This window comes from Centruroides vittatus, unplaced genomic scaffold (genome assembly GCF_030686945.1).
Source record: "Centruroides vittatus isolate TY-2023 unplaced genomic scaffold, ASM3068694v2 scaffold_1209, whole genome shotgun sequence".
Classification (NCBI taxonomy): Eukaryota; Metazoa; Arthropoda; class Arachnida; order Scorpiones; family Buthidae; genus Centruroides; species Centruroides vittatus.
The window spans coordinates 1,283,451-1,297,433 of record NW_027122673.1 but is presented as its reverse complement, the minus strand read 5'-3'; the positions used below and the strand labels follow the sequence as shown (position 1 = coordinate 1,297,433).

Genomic DNA, 13,983 nt, shown 5'->3' with positions numbered 1-13,983 from the left:
TTGGTAGCTTTAATTGTCTAAATGTCGTTATTGTTATCTTGATGTGTATTGTGATAATGATGGACAAATATGTTACATAATAATAATTCTTATGTTCATTTTGTATTTAAATTTTTTAATTATAGAATATGTAAGAAGATAATTTAAATTTGATGTTAAATTCAAATTACAATATTTAGTCTGATTATTATTTTTTCTTGCAGAATCCCTGCTAAGAAATTTCCTAATTCCATCACTGAAAATGCACTTTTGGATGCCGAAGCATCAGTTCTAGCAACATTTGATTTCTTAGCTTCTGAAAATGCAGATATGGATGATGATGAAGATGGTTTCAGGTATTAATAATATATAAACATTTTTTTAAAAAATATAAACATGTTTAGACAACTGGATAGCTGAGGCACTTAAGTCATCAGCTTACTGCTCTCCCAGGAATGAATCAGAGCAATTTATTCCTCGGGTATCTTTCATGGGTGGTCTGTCCAAGATGTGTTAGGCTAAGTCCCTCGCCTCCTGGTTACCCCAATTGTGGCCTGACTGAACCCATAATGGGTATATTAAGAAAAGGTCTTAGTGCTCACAAGTTAGAAGGTTAAAAATGAAAATTATTAATTATTTAAAAAATAGAGAAACTAAGAGTTACACAATTTTTACACACACAAAACGTAGATGAAATTGCAAACTTTCATATATATATTTTTTAAACTCAGAGTTAAAATACAGCACATGTCACTTCTAGTAATTTTTACGCAAGAGTTGTTATGTAGAAAGTAGTGGTGGGACGATACCAACATTTTTTCCTGCTTTCGATTCCCAATTCCGCCGAAAACTCCTGACTCCAAAATGATTCTGATTCTTTTGAATAGTTTCTAAAGTTTATTTTGTTTAGAATAATTAACAGTTTACATTATGAGCACAGCAAATTCGTTAATTAATAAACATCAAGCTTAAGAGTGGAAAATGATTGGGAAATCCAGAATCAATCTTTCGAAAGAAATCCATTTATATGTGGATATGCATGCTTTTATTATGTACTACAAAACAAATTTGTAATCTTATTTTAGATAAAGTTAATATTGTAACACTATCCTCAAAGAAATTACAAGTAATTAATTTCCTTTTAATCAAAGAACTATCCCATCATGTCACTTAGGGTCACCATTTTTGGAAACTGCTTCGTTCGCTGACTCGGTGACCAGGGGAGGGAGAAGATAAATGAAAAGATGCACTTCTTTTTTCATGTTTCCAACAATCTGCAAATCTCGTAAATGTTTTAATTCCATCGTATTTAACACTAAATGATGCAATGAGCCAAACAAATATCATCATCTTTATGAATTAAGCAAGTTTTGAATACATTCATTTAAGCCAGGTTTTTCTAAATACACAATTGCATAAACTTTTTTGAGAAAAGAAGAATCAAACAAATGACTATACTGATTCATTTAAAAAAATCAATTTCTAAAACTCAAAACAGCAGTAGATTTAGCACAAATAATTATTTTTACTTAGAATCACGTGAATTACATTTATTATGATTCACGTAAACGTCACGAAACCTGATAACTTTGTAAGGCTAAACAACCACTGAATTACACTGGCTACGTTTTCGTAATTACATTTAATTAATTACGAAATAATTTGTCACTAGAGGGAGGTGTTATGCGCCATCTCTTATTAAATTTAATAATTATAAGTAAATTAATATTTATTAAATAATTTATAATATTCTGGAAGAAGAGAATCTGACCGCAGCTGGACTCAAACCCACAACTCCTGCTTACCATGCAGATGCATTATCAGTTATGTTACCAGAGCCTCCAGTCCAATTTTTTCTCTCAGACATATTTAAATATGATATAACCATCTTTGGTGTTACATACATCATATTTAACCATCCTTAGCACTGATGATGCCTTCAGCACCCTCGTCCTATAATCTCTATTCATGGCACTCTGCTGATCATTGCTCAACCCAGCATGGTATATATATATATACCATGCTGAGTTGAGCAATGGCTGGCTGAGTACCATGAATGGGAGTTTATAGGATGAGGGTGCCGAAGACTTGCAAGTTAAGTTTCAAGCTGTTCTGGTCAGTAGTGCATGAGATATAGCCTAAATTAATGGTTATGCTTATTTTTTGGACATGGGTGTATGTGTACGTATACATAAATATACAAAATAAATTATCAATATACAAGGGTTTTCAATAAGTAATGCCTTTTATTTTTTTAAGCAAAAGTTTTAATGCATATGGAAAATACAGAATATACAAAATGAAATATGTGATTAGGCTACTTCTTGACATAGGAACCATTCAGGTTCAAGCAGTGCCCCTGCTTGAAGATGCCTGTATTGTAGAACACTGCTACCTGGCCATACAACCATCTGCAAACAGCCGATTTAACCTTCTCATCGGAATGGAACCTCTCTTTAGCCAGCAATTTCTTCAAAGGATCAAACAGATCACCAAGCAATATTTATGACAGCATCTTCAATCGATGCGGCAGTTGCTTCACTCGATCAACAGCAGTGACTGTTTGAGGCAAAGCTGCACTTACTGGACAACCTGACCCGTGCTTATCAAGCACACACTGACAACCATTTTTAAACATTTTGTGCCATCAATGGATGTTTGAATAATCCATGCAATCATCACCATACACTTTCTGCATTTCCACATGAATTTGTTCATATTTCTTGTCCCCTGCTCATAGAAAATGAATAACACTTTACTGTTCTTTTCTTTCCATTTGTCAGAAATGTCTGACAGGCAACACAAGTGTTCCTATCGTGCAGTAGTGTTGCGAGAAATTCAAACTTCCATTTACTATATTCACTTTTCGTGTACACATTAAAACGTTTGTTTAAAAAAATAAAACGCGTTACTTATTGAAACACCTTCATATTTAAGCGAAGGGCAAAGTATTATATACTGAGAGATAATTTTATAGTGGCAACATGTGTCTCGGCTGTTAAAGTAACAGAAGGAAAGTATTGTAATCAGTCAAATTTTGACTGTAGATTTTTTGTATTTCTCAATATTTTAAGGACCCCCTGATTCCAAAAGCACAAAAAATACCAAAAAGAAACAAAATTCTGTGTGTGTTGGTGTCTATTTTACATTATTTCTCAGTACCCCACGGACCAAAAATTTTGAAATTTGTCGGGAATACTTCCATATATAGAGCATTGATGCTATTAGATTTTGGGAGTAGACAGTGGGGGTAGGGGTTATATCTCAAATGGGGCCAGACGTAACAAAAATTTTACTTAACAATTTTTTAAAAACTCACCCGTACTCCTAAAAATAAGGCTTTTGCCTTTTACAATAATTAATATTATTAAAAAAATTATTTTTAATAAAATCTCGTAACAGATATCGCACACAATTTTAAATTTGAGCCATACTCTTAACGTTTCTTCCTATGATAATCCATTTTTAAACGTAAATATTCATTTTGAATAGAGAAATTTTTTCAGAATTTGACAAAATTACTCCTTTTAAGCTTTTATTATTTAAATTTTATATTAATATATAATTGAAAAATTATCAGACTTCCTGGTCCCCGTAACTTACTGTTCGAGTGCCAGGAAATTCATGCAAAGCCCTTGCCAGCTTTTTCTTCAGTTATATTAAGCAATTAAGTTATATACTTTAATTGAAAATGTTAAATATCATCACTGCTAATAATAATGTTTGATAGAATATTTTGATAATTTAATAATGATTTCTTTGTAGTGATGAAATTGACGAATGTAATATGGCAGATGAAGACGAACATCTAGAAAAAAGAATGAAATCAAAATCTCAGGTATTATATATTGATTGTATTTCTATTCGTCGCGTTAATTTCTATCAGATCAATAAATAAATAAATGAATAATATAGGGTATTGGCAATGACACTGTTGCAACTAGAGTTGATGAAGTGATGAGGGATGCCGAAACAGAAGAGGTACTTTCGGAATTTGATTTTTTGGGACCCGATGCCGCCGAAGGTGCCGGAGAAGCCAGAAGTCAAGGGGACGGATCGGATTGGGGTAAGTGGATATAACACAAATCGATTTTAACGTATCTCAAAAATGTGTATTTGGATAGAAAATGAAACAACATATTTATTTACGCTGTTAAAGTTAGCTCAAATTAAATATTCTACATTTAAATGGTTTATAAGAGTTCTATTAAATAAAATTAATAAAATCTTAATGATTGGTAATGTTACAATATAGGAATCTAGATTAGGATTAAATGAAATTAAATTTTTTCCCCCTGTATAATTTTTGTTAGACATTTTGGATATTTTTAAAACCATCCTCGGATTTGTGTATTATTTAGAATTATAAATATGGTGCAAAGATATTAGAATTAGAATAAATTAAAACATATCAGTGTATAAAATAACATTTATAAAAATCAAGCTTAACAGTTCCGATAAATATGATGTTTTTCTATTCCAGAATTTAAGAACCAAAAAATTTATATAATTCGCTAATTAAAAATGAACAATTTGTAAATATTAAATAGTTAAACAATCACTTAAATTTACTATGTAAGAAGAATCAGAAATATTCTGAAATATGCCGTCTGTGAACAGAGAAATCAGACGGTTGTTCTGAAGAGGAATGGGGCAGTAATCCTCAGATCATTAACAAGCTGGTGGAAGAATACAGGAAAGAAAAGAAAAATAGAAAGGGCGCATCTCAGAGTAAGTTAGTCGCCTGCAATGACCTCTAAATTTAGGTCATTTTAGTGTGTTTCCATCAATATAACTGGGTGAAAGGCTGTTATTTTTTATCTTTTTTTCCTTGACTCTATTCAAAGTTTTAAAATGTAGCAATATCTTTCCTTCTCAATATCACAAAAATGATATATACTTATGTACTGTATGTATTTGAGGATGAAATATGGAAAGACATAACTCAGGTTGTTGATTATTTGCCACCAAGAATTGATATATTTTTGAATAGTACAAATATTTCATGTATTATCTCACATCGCAGTAAAATGGTTGTTAATTATTTATTTAGATAAATCAATTTATTATTAAATGTTACTTTTTAAGCATAAAACTTAAGTACAAATACAAAGCACGTATTTTTAAATATGGCGCAAAAACTATAACTGTGATGTTCATTTAGCTACAGGTAATACAGTCCAGTCTTTTTAATTTGAACGTGTAAAGTTTTAATTATCAAAAATTACCGAACTAGATTTTAGCATTTTTTGGCAACATGACTCTTTTTATTATATTTTCGACTTCTTTAATCACTACAACTTTTTAAGCTAGACTTGTGTATGTTCCATATTTAGATATTGTAAAAAAACACAGGTAAATAACTTTGTTATCTAGATGCAAATGTCATTAAAACTGTGAAATGTGACAATTTCACTCTTGCTACAGAGCATGTGCACTCTGGTGAATCGCCGAAATGCGCACATTCTCTAAATTAGTAGGCCACATTCTATTTTTCTTCTCATAATATGAGATGCACTGGCTTTTTCATGCTCAGTGAGGCAAAAGGAAGAAAATGAGAAAGACAGTAAATGATTTGGAATAAAGGGAAGTACAGGGCTCTCCAGGAAGGAGCTTAGATCTGACCACTAACAAAATGGGATGGAGGAGGATTATACTGGATAACACTTAAACAACAACAAGCTTTGAATTATCTAAATTTCTACTTAAAAATGCGAATTAAATGTATTTTTTAATTCCGATTTAAATACAAATTTCAAGGGAAATATATTGGGTTTGGCTTATCCAATAATTCAAATTAATCATGTTTGAATTAATTAGATTCGACTGTAGTACTGCGTTTTGAAATTTATTTTAAAATATTGACTATCTTGTTTCGTTTGGTTATTGTCATCGCATTCAAAAATAAGACAGTATTCTTTTTACGATAAAATTATAAGATTTATATTAGATAAACGAGAACAAAAATTTTGTAACTAATTTTCAAAAATTTTATTATCTATATAATAATAATTCTGTTCGTGAAACTCTTAAGACGTATTTATTATAATTGAAAACTCGTATACACGAGAATAGAGTATTAAAGTATAGTTTTAATGGATCGATCCTAAAGTACAAATATTTATTATTGAAAGTCTCTCGCGATCTTCAGTTTGTTAATGGAATATTCAAATTGTAACATTAGTTACCTTTTACCAAATTTACATTGACGTTTACAGTTCTGATTGTTATTCTTTGTAAAGAAAATATAAAACTGTTATTCAATTATATGAAAAATATCATTTTCTTAGAAGTTTGTATTAGATATTCTGCATGATTTGCAATTATTATATTTATTTTTATTTATTTACCTTTTTTTTTAGTTGTAAGTTTTATTCTGGAAGAAAAAAAAAACAAATAAAAGAAATACTGAAGTTGTAATCAATACTTGTATTTATTTTAATCCGAACAAAAATTCCCATTCACATTTTTTTCTCGAATGAGAGTTAATTATTTTGCTAATCTAATTCTTTCCAGGCAGAACGGTTACTCTCTGTAATAATTCTCAACAGCCTGTTTATAATTAATATTTAGAACTGCAATACTTCTTGAGAAAAGATACAGTGCTTTCTGTTTACAATATATTTGCGAAAATTAAAGATGCAGAAATTGTTACCATTTAGAAATTACGGAATCGGATTTATATTGTAAAGAACCGCGGACTCGTTCGCACGATAAGGACGTTCCACAAGGTTTGAAGAAGTAAATTGATAAATTTCTGTTGAAATAAATTTTAAAAATTCGGAATCTATCCTATTTTTATGCAATTAATAATCGAAAAAGTATAATTATTTAAATAAGAACAAAAAGATTGCATTTTGACAATCCATATTCCGTGAAATATTCAAATGATAAAACGAATTTATTTATCGTAATGCACTTTTAAGTAAATTTCATCTAACGTCTTAATTTTTGGAATTAATCTAAGCTTGATATTTTACTTGCGCTCTTTTTATTTCTCATAAATTTAATGTTTTTAAAAATCTTATTAAAGCTTTAATTACTTAATTTATGCATGAATTTAATAGGGGGGAAAAAAACAACATACACGATGTTTTACGAAAGGTTCTCGGGGTCTGTCTCTCTTATATTTTAAATATTTTTGCCGTTTGTCAATTCATTTACGATTATCTTCCATAATTCGGATGAAACGCTTGTCTATTCAGTAACTAAATGGATAAAATTAATTATATATATAATACAGAAAATGTCAACGGTCTCGGTTAGACCTAAAGAACTAAAAATAAAAATTTGTCGAAACCACGAAAGATAGCTCTATTTTATGTCAGTGTTATACGTAGTTGCATCAGGCTTGTATGTATATGTTTGGAGCATAAACGTATGCTTTATTGCCGTTTATAACTCATTATATCTCAGCGATTTTCGAATTCTTGGTACATTATTGCTGTCGTAGTTAAATACACAATAGTCAAGTAAAGTATGCGTGTTAGAGTATTTCGAATTTTTGCATTTTTGAGTTCTCTTTCAGGCTTAACTTCCTATTATAGTAGTATTTGAATGTGCTCATTTGAAACGGAAACAAGCTGGGCATCTAATACAAAAATAAGAAAATTACTGGAAATATTAATAAGAAATCGACTCCCTAGAGATGGCAAGAGAAGTTGTGAAAGACAAAGGACAAGACGGCGACAAGATAAACTTTTGCCTCGATAATACTCGGAGTCGGCAGATGGCAAATTGAAAAAAAAAATTATATATTATTAACCTGGCTAAATAATAATAAATAATATATTAATGTTTTTTTCATATAAACAGTAACAATTTAGATACATGTTAATATCCTGGTGGGATTGATTATAAAGTTAAATTATGCTAGAAATTTTTTTTCACGCTATTTTTTAAAATTAAATTATTTAACTAATTTGACTTAGGGATAGGTAGATCCCACCATTTTGTATAAATATTAATAATGGAAAATTAATTTTAAATTTAATTAATTAATTTAGAAACGTTCGGAAGAAAAAATTGACCCAAGGCAGAATTCAAACTCAGAAACTCCGTAAGCCAGGCAGGTACGTTAACAGTTATGCAGTCCGGACCTCCGATCCAATCTTTGCTTCTAGACGTATATGTAATTTAGAATTTGCCAGATAATTGTGTTGAATAAACTCTTGAAATTTGGGCTTTGGTTTCTGTTATGTAACTTATATATGGATTTGATTATTTAAAAACAAAGTAATAATATACACTCAAGTAGTGGGTACTTACACATTTGTCATGTTATTAATGGATTCAGAAACGTTGGAAGCAGTAAATCAAATATTATAAAGCTAATTCGGCCTCGCTGATTTACTCGTTGATATAAATTGTTTACATAGAAGCAGACTTCTTATTAAAAACAAAAGGAGACGTCGAGTAGGTTACTAGGAAAATCCAAAATTACGAAAAAGCAAAATATTCTAACGTCAATAAGTCCGATCCTTGATTCTTTTGCAGAATAGAGTACCATTTGCCTATTTTTTAAGATATTTATTATTATTTTGCCTGTATTGTTTTAAGTAACAAAATTTTCTTACATCTTATCATTGATTATTCTTTAATAAGTTTGTTTTTATTATTTACAGTTATTTAAAATATAAGAATTTTGTATGTGAAACTGATGTTGTTTATTAAAAAAAATTATTATAAATTGCAACACGAACACGAAATACCAGGCTAGACTGCGAAAGATAGTTAACGGCACGGCTTCTATCATCTACGTTAAATTCGAAGACGTTCTTAAAGTAATTGCTATACGTGTACTCTTGATCGTTGTATTTTTTTAGTGCAATTTTTATTTCTTTACGAATCTTTACTTAATGAAAATATGAATTACTTGCCTGGAGATGAGTTTTTCAAGAAGAAACTCTATCCATAAAATAGAGAAACATACACAACAAGGTCCTGATTACCTGGACTTCATTACCTTGCCACGAGTATCAAACGGCCACTACTGATTACCTATACTTGTGTGCTCATATTTAGCTAATTTGTAGCGTTAATAAGATATATTCAGTGCAGTGTTGTTGTCTACATTTTGTATATATGTACGTATATGATTCTGCATTATTCAGATTATTTTATTGTAAGCTCAATTATGGTTCTGTTAGGCTGGGAGCCCACCAGTGACTGAGTAGATAAAACCACCTAACACTTGTAGTTTGTAGTAGGTTTGCACCTTACCGAAGTGCTGACCATGTGATAAAGTGTTTTCTGGGTTTTCTTCATATGTTTAACCCTACATAGTGGTCAGTTTCCCATAGAAATTCCTCACGGAAGGCACGTTACCTCTTTACATATTGCTCGGGGTTGCATTGTCTTATCTCACAAATTTTGTTAGGCTAGATAATTGAAATTGAATATATGTATATTGAATATTTATTTATAAGGTACAATTTACGTACACATGTAAGCTTTTAATTCCACCATATGGATATTAAAAGGAACTTTTCTCATGTCCAATGTGGGCTTGACCAGACCCACAATGGGGTACATATTGAATAACAATGGGGACATAACACATCTGAATAAGTCCATATAAAGTTTTTAGAGCTTCAGAGTTTCTCAGATATGAATTTTGGTCATTCAAAGTGGCAGGTTAATGCCTTTGGAATCTATTGGAGTGTTTTTCTGATAGGAAGAAATTACTTTAACTGTAAAAAATTTGTATTTAAATACATAATTCAAACATTTTCTTATCTGAAAAATATTTAAAATATTATAAGAGAGAACCCAACGTCATAGCACTCGGAATAAATCGTTTTAAGTGTAAATTTTTGGAACGTCAATTTTCAAAATCCAGCCGAACTGGCAATTTAAACGTAGAATTAATTGGCTTCATATTTCAATTATAAAAAAATTACAGAAATGAAGTCCAACTCGAGCTGTAGTTTTAAACCATTCTCCAGTTTATTCGATGCTCGTTAACTGTTATCAGTGAATCTGTCGTGGAACAAAATGTAAAACACGATTTACTCGGACTTCATTTCTGTAATTTGTTCTTAAAGTACAATTCTAATAACAAATAATTTTACGTCTGCGTAGAACAGCGATTCCCAAAGTGGACGTTACTGCTCTCTTGAAGTTGTAGAAGACTGAAGGAGGCACTGGAAAGCAAGGGCAGTTGGAAGTCAAGTGTACAAAAATACATTTTGAATCATAGTATATGTATGTATGTATGTATATATATATATATATACTATGGTATACTATAAAAGAGGGCAGCAGTCCAAAAAGTTTGGGAAACACTGGCCTAGAAGTTTACTTAAGAAGAAAAGCAGTTTTAGATCGAGTTTTGTATAATTTTCTAATTACCTTATTTGCATTTTACTGTCGTGTGGCTAATTAATTATTTGCATTTGGATTTTATTCAAAAAGAAACATGCGTGTATATAAATAAATACTAATTTAAACAGTTTATTACAGGGAACATTTGTCATTTACTTTGTTGAAATTTTATATGCTTGAAAATAATTTCTCTGGTTGCATTTTGCTAATTGTGTTTGCATGTTTCATAACATTAGTTAGGACGAGTGCTTGAGAATTTTGTATTATCTAGAAAGTAGATTTAAAATTTTTATATTATTATGATTTAGTAATTAATTTGCTTGATGGGATCATGAAATTTTGACTGTATAATAACATATTTTTCTTGAATATTTTGCATTTAAACTGCAATCGTTAGTAGTTTTTCAAATTATATTTTTCTTACATTTTTATCGCAATGTTTTTTGGCAGTATTTTATTTTTATTGATATTTTTTTCCTTTTGCACTGAAACAGTTTTAAGATCATGCCTTGAAGCAATGTTTCTCAAAGTTATTCAATATCCGGACCACTTAAATCGAGTCACGTATGAACCGGGACCACTTACACCTTCATCAACTTCCTTTCCTTGTAAATCTGACCTTATACCATAGTTTGTTCACCCAATAACCTAATATAAGAGATATGTAATGTGTGTAATGTTATTTCCTTTTACTAAATAGCATAGATTAGCAATTTAGAAAAATAATTAGGTCCGTCTACAGATCACAGTTAAGAATCACTGCATTAAAGAACTATTGCATTTACTATAATATTAGTCAAGTTTAGCTCAAGTACAACACTTTGATTATTTTGTCAAATATTAACATTACTAGTTCAGTTTCTATTAAACACTTGTTAAAGTTAATAATTTATGTGCATACAAACAGTGGCATATTCAGAAAAAATTATAGGAGGGGGCTCCACATAATACAAATACAGTGGTGCCTCATATAACGTACTTAATCCGTTCCAGGTGCACGTCCGTTAAGTGAAATGTTCGTTATACGAAACGCATTTTCCCATAGAAATACATGTTAAAACATCTAATTCGTTCCGCAGCATAAAATAACCGTACTGTATCATAAAAAATGAACATGGGGTGCGTTCTTTTATTCTTCCGTTTAAAAATTCCTGCGGAACGCGTTCCTAAATTCCGGTGGAAGTGCGCGACGTCGAACGGCAAAAACGGCTGCTCGTAGCAGTAGTTTACGGTGGAAAGCAACATGGCGTCCTCCATGGCTCAGATAGTTTCGTTTCCGGGTCCATTACGTGGTTTTATGAATGAGAATTTAGAAATTGTGAAAGCGCGAGTTAGCGCACGCGGTGATGTAAGTGTCTTTATGAATTTTTTTTCGAGGCTATTTTGAATGCTCTTTCAACAAATAATCCACTTTATGGTTAAATTGGGACCCTTCTTTTGCCGTTTATAGCTCATAGTTTAGAATTATAGATTCCTCCATCACAATACTATTGATATTGCGAGTGCCGCCATCTTTCTTTCTTTCACCGTCGTTTCTAAATGCCTACAAACAGCAGCGCACTCCCGTAGTAGCGGAGACGCATTAAAGAACGCACCCATGGAGCAGTCACCAATTATGCCGAAAAGTCCGTTGTTTGCAGCATACGTTATACGAGGCACCACTGTAATTATATCTCTATCTTATATCCTCCTAAACGTTATATCCCTGCATAAAAACAATTCTAATTTTTATATTATTAAAGTTAAGTTATATAAAAGTGTTAGTGAGTATATTAAACAATCAGTATATATTCTGCGAAAAGCTACAAGGGTGTGAATGTCCCTATTTGTATCCACGTCTGCATACAAATAAAATGTAGCTCAAATTATATTTTAAACATTAAACAAACATCCACAAATTTTCACGAACGTAACTTGAATATCGGTAATTCATTTCAAATTTAATAACTAGAATTAATTCATGTCGAACATCTGAAAAAATAACGGTTCTGGGTAGGAGGGTTCGATTTCAATACAGCGTTCGGGGCTATTGAGAGGAAGGGAGAGCTGGGAAATTTTCCTTGGGTTCGGAGAATGTTCGGAAGCTCGTAGCGATTCTTACCACTATAAAATGAATGTTATTTTTACTAATAGAAAATAAAATTTGATTTGTATAATTTGTTTATATTTTCTCTGTTTTTAGAGTTTTTCAGTTTAGCTAGCCGATCGGTCAACTAAAAAGACGCTCGTATGCACACAGATGGTAATACAACAAACACAGAATGCTAGTGTTCTCGATAATTTTTAATAGTTATCATCAAGTTAGAATAAAAGAACGGTAATTTGATCTTAAATATCAAACACATTGAATTGTGTTACTTTCCCATCTATTATGTATATATAACAAGAGAAAGTATTGGAATCGTGTCACATTTGACTCTCCAAGTTCTCTGCAAATTTCCACATTTTGAGACCTCCCGAACCCAAACGAGTAAAAAAAAAATGGCAAAAAATTTCCGTGCGCGTGTGTTGACATCTATTTTGCTTAATATCACAGGATGGGGTGAGGATTAAGAAATGAAATTTGGCTCGGCGGCTTGTATCGATGCTATTAAATTTTGGCAATTAAAGACCGAGGAGATGGGGAGATAGAGGTGCGTCGTATCTCAAGAGGGGTAGGACTTAATGAAGATTTTATTCATTTTTAGCGTTTATAAAACTCGTCCCTACCCTCAGAATTAAGCTTTTTGTCATAGCACGTTAATTAAAAATATTTAAAAAATTTTATAACAAAATCTCATAACAGATGGTGCCACACACAACTTTATTTATTTTGCGTAATATAATATAAAAGTTATTTTTTTTAAATAAAACTCGTAACAGTTGGGAAAGTTACACAATTCGTTGCTGGAAATTTCTTTATCCAGTTAAGTGTGTTTACTTAAACGTTGATATTTAAGCTTAATTGTTAGACTGTAAATTTTGTCTATAAACGATTGCATTTCAGTTACCCTTTGCTATTAAAAATTCAGTTTAAAATGAATTCTTTTTACAAGTAAGTTGAGCGGTAGTGAAAGTGTCTATTATTGGTAGAATTTCACCACGTATCTGCAACGACTGCTAATTGTTGTTTGGGTTGCGGATATAAAAAGCCGCAGATTGTAAGATGTAGCTCTGTTTTGGACAAGTATACGTAATTAAAAAGGTTGTCTTAGAATTGAGAAAAGGCAGTGTTTGTGAAAAGAATTGTTTTGGTGCGATTGCTTACCTTGCAGTGTCATTGGTGTTTTACCTCTAAAAATGGGAATTTTATGATGGAAATGCAGAAATAGACAGACTTAATTTTGACTTACTCTGAGCATATATTCTTTTTCCAAAAAATTCTCTTGCTTTGTGGGATTTTTGAAAAATTTAGGCAACTGACTGACTATAAAAGTTTCTCTAAACATTGATAAAGATACATTCTTAATTACTTATTGTAAGAAATGTTTTCACGTGAATTTCTTAATGCGTGTTGACGGTAGAATTTTAAAAAAGAACGCTAACATTTTTAACCCAGTTAATGGACCATTCTTGGGAATTGGATGGTCAAAAGATCAGTGCTCAGAAGGAAGTGACAAAGTGCCTGGAAATATCTCCTCACTCATTCATGTTAATCGCCACCATTATATAATAGCCCACCTCCCCTACTTGTTTACT

The 13,983-nt window shown here is 31.2% G+C and overlaps 1 protein-coding gene across 2 annotated transcripts in view; it reads left to right on the top strand.

Moving 5' to 3' along the window:
- The window catches only part of LOC136986837 (striatin-3-like), a 65,598-nt gene that overhangs the window by 35,072 nt on the left and 16,543 nt on the right, over nt 1-13,983 (top strand). The window contains exons 6-9 of one of the 2 annotated variants that reach the window (XM_067284459.1): nt 204-335; nt 3,745-3,817; nt 3,895-4,045; nt 4,600-4,710. In XM_067284459.1, coding sequence (XP_067140560.1) covers nt 204-335; nt 3,745-3,817; nt 3,895-4,045; nt 4,600-4,710 — 467 coding nt within the window. The remainder of the gene's footprint in view (nt 1-203; nt 336-3,744; nt 3,818-3,894; nt 4,046-4,599; nt 4,711-13,983) is intronic. The other variant, XM_067284460.1, reaches the window with a different exon arrangement.